This window comes from Neolamprologus brichardi, chromosome 23 (assembly GCF_056152115.1).
Source record: "Neolamprologus brichardi isolate AB-2024 chromosome 23, ASM5615211v1, whole genome shotgun sequence".
Lineage (NCBI taxonomy): Eukaryota > Metazoa > Chordata > Actinopteri > Cichliformes > Cichlidae > Neolamprologus > Neolamprologus brichardi.
In genome coordinates this window covers 20,080,744-20,094,350 of record NC_142125.1, presented here as the reverse complement: position 1 = coordinate 20,094,350, position 13,607 = coordinate 20,080,744, and the positions used below count along the sequence as shown (strand labels likewise).

The following is a 13,607-nucleotide window of genomic DNA, read 5'->3' as shown; positions in this document are numbered from 1 at the left end:
AAACTGAGCTGTTTTTGAATGTCACTGTCTGACTTATTAAAACAATCAGTTTTCACTTTGAAACATGTGACAGTCTTTTGTATGTATGACAATAATGAAATCATGTTTCATAAGAATAAAACGGTAACAATTACACAGCCATGTTAAAAGAATAAAAAACTAGGTCTCCCAGCGTTATTCGCGTTAAGCAGATTAATCTGCTATCATGATTAACGTGATTAGAATTTTTACCAATTACCCCATCAGGGGCGCGGAATGACTCAAAATCCCTGAAATGTCTCTGTCAACACATTTTGGGCAGTTTGTCTGAAGTTTGTCAATTCTGTGTTCCAGATTGAGGTATTTGCGTAAAAGATTTTACTCGTCTTAATCGTGATGGCCGATTAATCTGCTTAACGTGATTAAAGCTGACAGCCCTAATAAAAACATGTCACATAAACTTTAAGATGGAATAGGATCTGCTGCTGCACAGAGGGCTGAACAATGAAGCAGGTTCATCATAACCAGGCTTTCTTTGTGTTAGCTGGCTTGATGAAACCTAAACCTGCAGTCAGAGATAACGACTGTCACAATGTGGGGTCAAAACTTCATGTGTGAATGGATGATATAAATCAATGAAGAAGTGAGCTGATGAATAAATATTTGTGTGTTTGAGCGCTCTGTGCTGCAATTTATTTGTAAGCTGACAGCTGTACAGTAGAGCTCAGAGACTTTAACCTTGATCCATTTAAACATTAAAGGTTACTTGCTACATTCAGGTCTGATACACAATCTGATGAAGGAGACGAGGAAACTTCTTTAGTTTTTCACCACATCAAAGTGAAGTTTACGTTATTGGTGGGATCTTCTCTGTGATAAATGGACTAAACACAGACTGATGGATGTTCTAATGTGTGAAACAGATGTGCAACAGATTAGGCTCCACATCTGTTTCACACTGCATCACCAGCTGAATACATGTAAACTTGTGTGACCATGTGGCACACAGACTGTGCTGCTATAACCAGAGGTGCACATAAGTGGTCCGCTGGTGCGCATGGGCTTTCAAAATAAACAACGCGCACCAGATAAGAAGTTGCAACGTGCGTTTGCGTACATACGATTTTCTGGAGGAGGACAGACATTTGTTTAGAACTCTTAAATATTTTGAAGAAGCAAGCTCCTTTAAGCAATTACTTTCGTGTTCCTCCACCTCCAAAGAAATGTCAGAAGGAGTCCAAACCGCAAACAAGTATTCTTGGAAAAGTGGTTGCAGGAGGTGAGCTGGCTTCAAACAAATGATGAACGCACAGAGATGTGGTGCAGAATATGCCGTGAAAATCCCACTGTAGCGGACAAATACAGTGCCTTTTTATGTACGCAAACATGTGTTGCAACCTCTTATCTGGTGCGCGTCTTTTATTTTGAAAGCACATGCACACCTGCGGACCACTTGTGTGCACCCCTGGCTATAACTTACAGCTGGCTTTCATTCAGTGCTTTTAGTCAGACTGAAATAGATCAACAGGTTGTATATAAAACACATACTGATTCAGCGGAGACTCTACATCACACTCAGAGCAGACTGGAAATAACAGAATCAGAGAAAATGTGGCACTTAAAGCTGATTTTAATCTGAAACTCTGAACATAACCTGATCTAAACCAGGCTGTGTATTCACATCTGTTACCATGGTGATCAATCCAGACATTGCCGAAAGACCTGACTTTTAGCTCAACACAGCTAACTAACCCATTTATCTCTTTGTATTCCACAACTCTGCTGGAGCAGAAATTATTCTTTTCAATGTAATTTGACAAACTTCTAAGAGCAAATTAGTTAAAATCTATTTTATTAATTGCTCAGTCAATATTAGCAATTGTGTGATTTCCAGGTGTGTGATTTGAGCAGCAGGTGAAGCTGCTGTTGTACAAGATATGAAGTGTAGATGTTGTTGTTCCACTCTGTGTTTCTATGTTGTTGATATTTGTGTTTTACTCTCTAAAGCCAGACAGCAAATAAAATGACAGTTACAGTTCAGCACGCAGTGAGTTCACACACAGGATTAGTGTTTGTGTTGTGAGTCAGTAACAGTCTAAAAACAATGTTCAGCTGCTCTGATGGAAGATGACTTTAAAATGGACTTTCATTATATACAGGACACACATGGACAAGATGGAGTCCATCAGTAGTGTGTGGTTGTATTTATGGAGCTCAGATCAAATCATCACTAAATGTTTCCTTCTTATTGTTCCAGTGTTGTGCCTCTGAGGTCACGTCTTCATGAAGCAGTCAGGTTCTTTGCAAATCTGTTCTGTGCAGCAGCAGAGAGAGAACAGCAGACAGGAGAGAAGATACTGGAGCTGTTATCATCAGTGTGCACATATCAAACATTCCCTTTTAATGAGAGATGCATAGATGATTCTTATGTGTCTGATTTCCTGCTGGATCTGTACTCTCATGTGAAGGACTGTGAGCCTGAAACAGGCCTGAGTGTCCTTCCATCATTACAGTCAGTTTTCCAGTCAGCTCCTGCAGTCTGGTCCATAAACCTCTCAGAGAGAAAGACCTCCATCCTCCTGGAAGTGCTGAAACTCCAACCAGAGAAGAAACAAGTGGCGCTAACAGGCTGGGCCCATGAAGAGAGTGAACTGAAGAGTTTCCTTCAGTGTCTGCCCTATATCTCACAGCTCAGGTAAATATGTTTTCCTTTAAAAACATATCTGCATGTGTAACACAGTATACTTCACTACTACAGAATGTAGAGTAAGTTAGGATCTTTGGGCTTATGTTCTCTAGGTAAAAACTAAGGAGCAACTGACACACAGCTAAAAGAAAAGTTATAACAATAATTAAAACAACCCCATAAAGTGTTGGGTCGCAAATTTTGAAGCCAATATGAACCTTATCCCACCAACGCTGTGGAGGACCAGCTTTTCAGATCTAATTAAAATCAAGTCACTCAAAAAGATCCTCTGGAAAAGAGTATAATTCTTAGAAGACTAAGAAGCACTTAGAAAAATGTGCTTGTGTGAATGGGTGTATAATAGTATGTATGGGTGTTGTATAGAGCGCTTTGAGTGCTCAGAAGAGTAGAAAAGCGCTATATAAGAACCAGTCCATTTACCATTTACCATATGAACAGCAAAAATGGTACAAATACAGCAATAAAGCATAGTGAACTCCAGGGTGTAGAGCACAAACAGTGCTACTCCGTAACTTTCGGAGCGCTGTTCCCAGCATCCATCATTTTTAATTGGGTCCCTTTGACAGTTTTATGGGCAGGCAAGAGAAGGACCCAAACGCAAACTCACTGAAACAAAAAGTAAACACAGCTTTATTGCTGGTGTGGTGAGACACAAATAACAATTCAAAACTAAACTCTGGAAACTAAATCACAAGGAGACACAGGGAAAATCACACACCGCTATCAGGGAGGACGCGACACTAAGCACAAGAAGACTGAGGACTTAAATACACACATGAGGTGATCAGGAGAAGTGGCAACACATGGGGGAACAGCTGAAACAAATGAACATAACAGCATCACAGGGAAATGTAAAACTAAACAAAATAACACAGGAACACAGGACCTCTTTCAAAATAAAATAGGAACCATAATGAAACTCAGACATGTCTACATGAACTTGACCACAAAAGACATGCAGACATGAAACACATAAATGACAAGGGAGACTTAACAGGGAGGCTCAAAACACAAGGGGAATCTAATAAACAAATTAACTTAGATAAATTTATGAACTTAAAGAAACCATGAACATCAAAATAAACTAAAACTCAAAACGCTGGTTCAAAAGACCCTGGATCGTGACACTATATGGGTTAAAGATGGGTGGTTCACCACGTTCTGGCAGCGCAGACAGGCGGAGAGGCTCTCAGGTGCATCTTAGCAGGGCCAAGTTTATTTAACCCTATGTTTGGACTTGTCACCGTTGGCCATAACACAGTCAAAGGTTACCTGTTGATCCTAATGACTACGTTTTAGACAGTATTGATCACATATGCTCATACAACAAGTGGCACAAACTTCATTAATATAATTAAAGTTAATATTTGACCTAAATATGTTGGTCTTGTGATTTGTACCTGTAGGTTAGATGCTTATCACAGTGATTCTATTATCTAAACATTCCAGTGTAGATACACATATAGTGTATACAAGTATATGATTACAGAGTATATATGTGAGTATATGTCCAGTGTATACAGGTATATATGTCATAAAAAAAATCCAGAAGAAAACAGCAATTTAACATTTCACAATAAGGAGTTCTAACAGTCCATGTTTGTCAGTCCGCATACTCAAGTTTCATAGTTCACAGTTCTTTTCAGTCTCTTCAGTTCAGGTGTCTGTGTAGTGTTATGTTAGTAGTACTACACAGATAATGTGTTGTGTTGAGATTTGATAAGATTATCTGTCCAAAAGTAACGCAGCTGTCACTGGAAATTTTGCTGCATCACAGCTGGAGATCCTGAATCCTGACTCATCACAGGTGGATTAATGTGTCTCACTCGCACAATTTCAGACTCCAACAAAACTTACTATGTTTTGTCTTCAATCTGTGCACAGAGCACTTAACCATAATTATTCAGTCTCTTTGGGCAGAGCAGTGCTTAAGTACTGCTTAAGTCTCACAAAACTCTGTTCAAGTTGGGCTGTTTTGCTAGTTTTCTGCATACTCAGTAAAAAGTAACTTGAGACTCATCTTCGATATATTTGAACAAGTTGTAGCATCATAATTAATGGAGACCATCGCCTGTTACAGGAGATCACAGTATAAAACATGGACTGTGACATCGCTCATTGTTTGGTGAAGTCCCTTCAGTCCGACTGTGAAACCAAGTAGACATCCAAGCTTGTTATCTATTGATATCTAATCATTATCTAATGATTTTTGATTGACAATTCATTAGATAATGAGCATGTCTTGGATCATCTAATTGTGACATTTTATAAAATGAACTTCATGTTTTATTTTGTTTTTTATTATGGACTGAAAGTGAACGCATAAACACATCAGCAAAGTGTTTGCTGAGGTCACATAGTGATGGAGGACAGAGCCATTTTCCCATAGATTTGAACTGCGAGTCCTTTTGTAAAAAGAGAAGTGGCCCCTTACTTGATGTTTCAAAGAATGCAAGAAATAAGATATTTCCACTTTGGCTCCACGTTTCAGACCAAGAAGTTACATCTATCTTTTATGCTGTCTATGGTAGATATTTAACAGTTCACTTGTCACTAGAGATGCACCGGTCGACCAGCTGGGGACCAAAACTGAATCCAGCCTTGTGATAGACTGGTGATCTATGCAGAGTGTACCCTGCCTCTCACCTTATGAGAGGTGGGATTTTCTCCAGGCCAATCATGACCCCCAATTGGATAACTGGAAGAAAATGGATGGATGGATCAGCACATTGGTCTGAAATGGAAACAAGAGAATCAGTCTGAGACATTTTCAATTCTGAGCTAGTTAGCGCTAAATGTTTAGCGTTATGCAAGCACAAATTTTAATTTCACAAGTTATAAGACAATAATGTCACAGTCACATGCTGTTAGTGTAGAAGTTCTTCACTGACGCTGTACATGAACAAGATACCAAGATCAACATTTTGTGATGTGTGTATGGCAAAAAGTAGACCATTGGGAACCTCCAGAAGAAACATTTGGAATAACAAACCTTATGAAAGACTTAAAATACCTTCACCTGGCTGAACATGCTCAGTTTAAAGAAACTAAAAACTAATACAGGGATGGCCAACTCCAGGCCTCGAGAGCCGGTGTCCTGCAGGTTTTGTCCTTGTCCTTGATCCATCACAGCTGATTCAAATGGCTAAATTAACTCCTCAACATGTCTTGAAGTTCTCCAGAGGCCTGGTAATGAACTAATCATTTTGATGGTGTGTTGACCCCGGGTGATATCTAAAACCTGTAGGACACTGGCTCTCATGGCCTGGAGTTGGACACCTCTGAACTAATATGCTGAAACTAAAGCTAGCCAGAGCTGGCTACAAGCCAGTGGCCCTTCTATCTTTCCTTGGTTTGAGCAGTGAACAGACCAAAGCAACTAAAAGCAAAATTATAGAATTCTCATCGGTAATCTGTGATCAGCCGTTCTCCATAGATGAAGACGGAGGCTTCAGAAAACTGATAATGTAACTCAACCCAAAATACACTTTACTGAGTAGGTGTTACTTTTTATGTAACACCTACTCATGTTACCAAAGTTGTTAAATCTCATTTCATGACACACTCAGCTGCCACAAGCTGATCACAAAGCAGCAATTGATACATTAATGTTAAGTTATCAACATAGTGAAAATGCGTATCTGATCTTTTTTTTCTTATATAAATCTGCTGCAGCTGCTTTTGTTTGTTCAGGTAAAATATGTCCAGGAAAGCTGAGAGTAATCCTACAGCAGCTCATTTTCAGTGAATTATTATTTGGACTTGTTTCCAGCAGCAGAGCAATTTCTCATGAGGATGAGAGAAGATCCTGTAACTCAGTGCATTTGGGAAACATTGTAAAGTTCAATAATTAATTTTATTATGAAACCAAAATTCTTCGTCAATGAAAAGTAGAAATGTGTTTGTACTTGCTCTTAGCGACTGTTCTTAAAAAGAAAATAAATCAGAATCAGCAAACATGACATCTTGATGCATGCTCAGTCATCCAGATAAGTAAAGTAAAGAAAAGTTGTTTCTGTTCATCTCGACGTAGCGTTTTCAGTGGGAGAAGTGTTTTGTCACTCATCAAAGTGACTTCTTCAGTTTCAGCTGACTGCAGTTTTCCCCAGTCTTCTAAACAGTACATTTGCATAATGCCTAAAACTAGTTGCACTGAAGGAACAATGGGCTGGGAGGTCAGTTCCTTGATCATTAATAGAAATGTTATTTGTCATATACACAGTACAAGATATAGTGAACACGTAGTTAAATGCTTGTGTCCGATCTGCAGACGTAGTCGGGCCATTCAAGGGCTTGGGTTTAGCATGGGTGTGTGTGTGTGTGTGTGTGTGTGTGTGTGTGTGTGTGTGTGTGTGTGTGTGTGTGTGTGTGTGTGTGTGTGTGTGTGTGTGTAAAGGTTTGTGGCCTTACCACTACACTATCCAGGTGCCTAATATGCAAATTCTCATGACCATTGATAACAAACCACTGATCAAAGCCCACGGATCAATGGCCATGAGTACCATTCACAGAGAGTAGGGGAATGGCTGCAATAACACCATTTAAAGATTGTGAAACATGTACCCTTAGGCCCCCTCCTCGATTGTTAAGTGCCAGGATTGCCAGGATTTATACATCAGGAAAACCAAACAACCTTTGGCAAAGCGGATGGTACAACACAGAAGAGCTATCTCGTCAGGTCAAGACTCTGCAGTCTATTTACACCTACAGGCCGGTGGACACTCTTTCAATGATGAGGATGTACACATGTGTACACATGTGAAAAGGTAAAGACCATCTGTGATTCGAGGAGGGGGCCTAAGGGTACATCTTTCACCATCTTACAATGATGGGATTGCAACCATTCCCTCATAGCCATTGATCAGTTGTTGTTGATCAATGGTCACTTGGATGAGTGAGGAAACATTTCTTCCACTGAAAACGCTACGTCCAGATGAACAGAATCAACTTTTGGGGGTCAGACTTAAACAATTAGAAATCTAAGAATGTCCATTAAAAATTAAAATTAGCACATCTCTAGTTCTCACTAGAACCAGTAATGTGATGGTTTTGTGGTCCTTTTTTTTCTCTACCGCTTTTTACTGTGTCTACATTTCAAAGATCAAACATAATTCCTTGCATGATATAATAATAGTTACTTATAACAGAGTGGTTGTAAATGATAATAGTCATCTATGTTTCTGATGTTATGACAAAATGTTCAATTCTTGTTTTAGTTTCTCCTCTTCATTTTTACGCTCCACTGAAACCAATTTAATGATGGGAAAAGAAGAGAGAGAACAGCAGCCAGGAGAGAAGATACTGGAGCTGTTATCATCAGTGTGCAGATATGGAATATTACCTTTAAATCACACAGATGATGACTACGAAGAGATGGAGTATCAGCCTGATTTCCTGTTGGATCTGTACTCTCATGTGAAGGACTGTGAGACTAAAACAGGCTTGAGTGTCCTTCCATCATTACAGTCAGTTTTCCAGTTAGCTCCTGCAGTCTGGTCCATAAACCTCTCAGAGAGAAAGACCTCCATCCTCCTTCAAGTGCTGAAACTCCAACCAGAGAAGAAACAAGTAGAGCTGACAGGCTGCTCACATGAAAAGAGTGAAGTGAGGAGTTTCCTGCAGTGTCTGCCTTATATCTCACAGCTCAGGTAAATGAAATGTTCTTTACATGATTAAAATGTTTTTTTTTTCTTTAAACAAAGCACATCAAAAACCAAAGACGATATAGTTTTTAAAAATATATTAACTTAAATTTTTTATTTCTTCATCTTCCAGCAGAACTTACAACAAAAATAAAAAATAAAGCAAACACAATTAATTGCACAATAAATATTTTTAAATATGGATTTTCCACTTGTATGTGATCTGAGCAGCAGGTGAAGCTGCTGTTGTACAAGATATGAAGTGTAGTTGTTGTTGTTCCACTCTGTGTGTTTCTATGTTGTTGATATTTAGTGTTTTACTCTCTAAAGTCAGACAGTAAATAAAATGACAGTTACAGTTCAGTACGCAGTGATTTCACACACAGGATTAGTGTTTGTGTTGTGAGTCAGTAACAGTCTAAAAACAATGTTCAGCTGCTCTGATGGAAGATGGCTTTAAAATGGACTTTCATTATATACAGGACACACATGGACAAGATGGAGTCTATCAGTAGTGTGTGGTTGTATTTATGGAGCTCAGATCAAATCATCACTAAATGTTTCCTTCTTATTGTTCCAGTGTTGATACTGATAGGTCACGTCTTCATGAAGCAGCCAGGTTCTTTGTGAATCTGTTCTGCGCAGCAGCAGAGAGAGAACAGCAGACAGGAGAGAAGATACTGGAGCTGTTATCATCAGTGTGCAGATATCAAACATTCCCTCTTCACGAGAGATACATGGATGATATTGAAGCCGAAGACGTTCAGATTGATTTCCTGCTGGATCTGTACTCCCATGTGAAGGAATTTGAGATTAAAACAGGCTTGAGTGTCCTTCCATCATTACAGTCAGTTTTCCAGTCAGCTCCTGCAGTCTGGTCCATAAACCTCTCAGAGAGAAAGACCTCCATCCTCCTGGAAGTGCTGAAACTCCAACCAGAGAAGAAAGAAGTGGAGCTGACAGGCTGCTCACATGAAGAGAGTGAAGTGAGGAGTTTCCTGCAGTGTCTGCCTTATATCTCACAGCTCAGGTAAATTAATTCTACTTCATACAATTCACACTGCGTTAGAACAGGTAACATCTTAAACAAAGAAAGTTACAACAGTTTTTTTCATCATTTTCATTGTTTCGCTGCTGCGGTAAATCAACTCAAACAGTACAAAAAAAAATTTAATTCCAGAAGGTTTACTGTTATTGTATGATTTAAAATTTAATGTAGTATTCTTGTCTTTGAGTTTGTTTAGTTTTTAGATATTGTGATTTTTGTTTTTTTCACACATCGGGTAATTTTTCAGTTATATTTGTACTCTGTCTAATTTCAGAGGGAAACATTGTTCTCTGTACGCTACTGTGCTTGTTTAATTATTTTTAGGTCTGTGTTCCCCTGAAGGCTGATATTTTAAACATGTGTGATCACTTCATAAAAATTAAGCCTTGTTTTCAATTCATCACGCTCATATAAAAAAGTAATTTGTTAGTTTCCAGATGCTCACATTGATTAATATATTTTCAAAGTTTCAAATCAGTTGTTTTTCAGTGAGTTGTTTGCAGCTGATCCAAGTTAATGAAAGTCACTGTGTGACTGAACAAATGAATCACAGAAGAGTGCGGAGTACACAGATTTTATTATTTGGACTATTTGACTGAAAGAGCCTGAAACGTGATAATCTTCTCCCTGTATGAAAATAATGACATCATGTGATTACTAGAAAACTGTAGCTTAGTAACAACAACACAGTCATGTTGAAACATCATCATGAAAGATCAAATTAATACTAAACACTAGTTTTGAAAAACTGGAAATCAACACTGCTGTTAGGTTTTGGAGTAGCATGTCAGATTTAAGTTCATAAAAAAGAAAGCAGCTGTTACTATATGTGAACTATTTATATCTTTAAATTTTTTCAGTGACATATTTCTATGTTATAAAAATATATTTCACAGTTTATTTCATCACAAATTGGAAATTAAATTGGTGTGTCACAGTGAAATGTATCAAATCATCTTACTATAATCATTGTATCATGTTTGTATGGGTCCTGTTTGCTAGCAAATATTAATACTTCTTATAAGTACTGACAAACTGAAGAACAAAACTGGCATTGTTTTGTAGAATATCTCACCAGCTTCAAGTAAAAAAAATTAAACAAATTGTTACTATACAGATGAACTAGCATCCTTTTCAGTTTACTCTAATAACACATGAACATGTGTAGATGATTTCCACGTGTGTGATCTGAGCAGCAGGAGAAGCTGCTGTTGTAGAAGATATGAAGTGTAATTGTTGTTGTTCCACTCTGTGTGTTTCTATGTTGTTGATATTTAGTGTTTTACTCTCTAAAGTCAGACAGTAAATAAAATGACAGTTACAGTTCAGCACGCAGTGATTTCACACACAGGATTAGTGTTTGTGTTGTGAGTCAGTAACAGTCTAAAAACAATGTTCAGCTGCTCTGATGGAAGATGGCTTTAAAATGGACTTTCATTATATACAGGACACACATGGACAAGATGGAGTCCATCAGTAATGTGTGGTTGTGTTTATGCAGCTCAGATCAAATCATCACTAAATGTTTCCTTCTTATTGTTCCAGTGTTTATCCTCAGGAGTCTGGGGAAATCAGGTTTTTGGGGAATCTGTTCTGTGCAGCAGCAGAGAGAGAACAGCAGACAGGAGAGAAGATACTGGAGCTGTTATCATCAGTGTGCACATATCAAACATTCCCTCTTCATGAGAGATACATGGACGCAGAGATCCAGTGTGCTGTTCTGCTGGATCTGTACTCTCATGTGAAGGACTATGAGACTAAAACAGGGTTGAGTGTCCTTCCATCATTACAGTCAGTTTTCCAGTCAGCTCCTGCAGTCTGGTTCATAAAGCTCTCAGAGAGAAAGACCTCCATCCTCCTGGAAGTGCTGAAACTCCAACCAGAGAAGAAACAAGTGAAGCTGACAGGCTGCTCACATGAAGAGAGTGAAGTGAGGAGTTTTCTGCAGTGTCTGCCTTATATCTCACAGCTCAGGTAAATGAACTCACTCAGTGGAAAAATATTTAAATTTCCAACAATTTACTGTAATGATACAATTTAATATTTTAATATTATATTTTTGTCACCAATATTTCTGTTTACACATTTTGATTTCATCCACTTGGAGTCCATATTTCAGTTATATTTCTACTGTACCTAATATCAGAGGGAAACATTGTTTTCTGCACAGCACTGTTCTTATTTAATTATTGTCAGTAATTTGTTGCTTTGAACCTGATATTATAGATGTATGTGTGATCAGTTCAAAACAACTGAATCCTTATGACATATTCTTCAAGCATACATAAAAAAGTAATCTTTTATTTTCAAAATATTGTTTTATTTAATTTTATAGTTGTAATCAGTAATATATTTTGAATGTTTAAAATCACTTGTGTTTCAGTGAGTTGTTACCAGCTAATCTAAGTTAATGAAAGTCCCTGTGTGTCTGAAAAAATGAATCACAGAAGAGTGTGGAGTACACAGATGTTATTATTAGAACTATTTGACTGAAAGAGTCTGAAACGTGATAATGTCAGGGTTCGCTGGAGGACTCACACGCAGGACTCAGAGGCACAGTATTTATTACAATTCACCAGGTGTATTTACAAACAGTGCAGAGGGGGTAGTGCTATATACAATGTAGTGACCGGGGAAAAGGCTCCGGGGTAATCCAGGGAGGGAAAGGACACTCGCTCTTCTTCTCTCTCCAGACACTCACACAACGGAATCCACTCGGGGAATGCAGGGTCGGGTCCAGGGGATGTGAGTCACACACAACGATCCAGCGATGAGCAGAAGCCACTCCCTGGCTTAAATGCTGGCTGTGCTGATGAGGCCCAGGTGTTTCCTCTTCAGAGGGGTGTGGGCCGAAGGCGTGAACCCACCATGAGTTCCGCCCTGGCGAGAGAGAGAGAGAGAGAGAGAGAAAGAGAGAGAGAGAGCTCCTAGTCAGCGGCCTGCTGATCCCCTGGCCGTGACAGTACCCCCCCCCCAACGGGAGCCCCCCGGCGACCCCCAGGCTTCTCCGGGTGAGCCGCGTGGAACTCCCGCAACATGTCCTCGTCCAACAGTGCCGCCCGCGGGATCCATGAGCGCTCCTCAAGACCGTAGCCCTCCCAGTCCACCAGATACTGCAAGCCGCGCCCCCGGCGCCTGACGTCCATGATCCGAGAGACGGTGAACGCCGGATGGCCGTCGATGATCCGGGCGGGCGGCGGGGCCCTGGAAGGAGGGCACAAAGGACTGGAGAGACAGGGCTTTACTTGAGACACGTGGAAAACGTTATGAATGCGCATATTCCGAGGCAGCTCAAGACGGACGGAAACTGGGTTAACCAAAGAGTCAATCACAAACGGGCCAATGAAGGTGGGAGACAGCTTCTTCGATTCCGACCTGAGAGGAACAAACCTGGTCGACAGCCAAACCTTCTGCCCAGGCGTGTATGCTGGCGCCGGGGTCCTGCGGCGGTCCGCCAGGCGTTTGTTCCGGTCCGCTGTTCGGAGAAGAGCGGTCCGCGTCGCCTTCCAGGCACGCCGACACCTTCGGAGGTGCCGTTGAACCGAAGGCACGAAATGCTCACCTTCAATCGCCGGGAACAAGGGTGGTTGGAAACCCAGAGAGGCCTCGAAGGGGGAAACACCGGTGGCCGAGGAAGTGAGGCAGTTATGCGCATACTCGATCCAAGGGAGCTGTTCGCTCCAGGTGGTTTGGTGGGTGGAGGCCACACATCGTAGGGCCGCTTCGAGCTCCTGGTTCGCGCGCTCTGTTTGACCATTCGTCTGCGGGTGAAAGCCGGAGGAGAGACTGACCTGAGCCCCAAGGGCGGAGCAGAATTCCTTCCAGACGCGGGAAGTGAACTGCGGACCTCTGTCGGACACAACATCGGTGGGGATCCCATGGAGGCGGAAGACGTGAGTTGTTAGGAGCCGGGCGGTCTCCAGAGCCGTGGGAAGCTTGGGGAGGGCGACAAAGTGTACAGCCTTAGAAAAACGGTCAATTATGGTGAGAATAACTGTGTTACCTGAGGACGGTGGTAGGCCTGTCACAAAGTCGATAGCGATATGTGACCAGGGGCGGCTTGGTGTAGGTAGAGGCCGGAGCAGACCAGCGGTAGGTCGGTTGACAGTCTTGTTCTGCGCGCAGACTGGACAGGCAGCGACGTACTCACGGACGTCATTGGTGAGGGTGGGCCACCAGGCGAAACGTTGGATGAATGAGATGGTGCGGTGGACCCCTGGGTGGCAGGTAA

The 13,607-nt window shown here is 40.8% G+C and overlaps 1 protein-coding gene across 1 annotated transcript in view; it reads left to right on the top strand.

The window, feature by feature from the left end:
• The window catches only part of LOC118454868 (uncharacterized), a 67,671-nt gene that overhangs the window by 37,968 nt on the left and 16,096 nt on the right, over positions 1 to 13,607 (top strand). The window contains exons 14-17 of the mRNA XM_087836085.1: positions 2,237 to 2,674; positions 7,903 to 8,334; positions 8,909 to 9,358; positions 10,922 to 11,350. Of these exons, the coding sequence (XP_087692211.1) occupies positions 2,237 to 2,674; positions 7,903 to 8,334; positions 8,909 to 9,358; positions 10,922 to 11,350 (1,749 nt within the window). The remainder of the gene's footprint in view (positions 1 to 2,236; positions 2,675 to 7,902; positions 8,335 to 8,908; positions 9,359 to 10,921; positions 11,351 to 13,607) is intronic.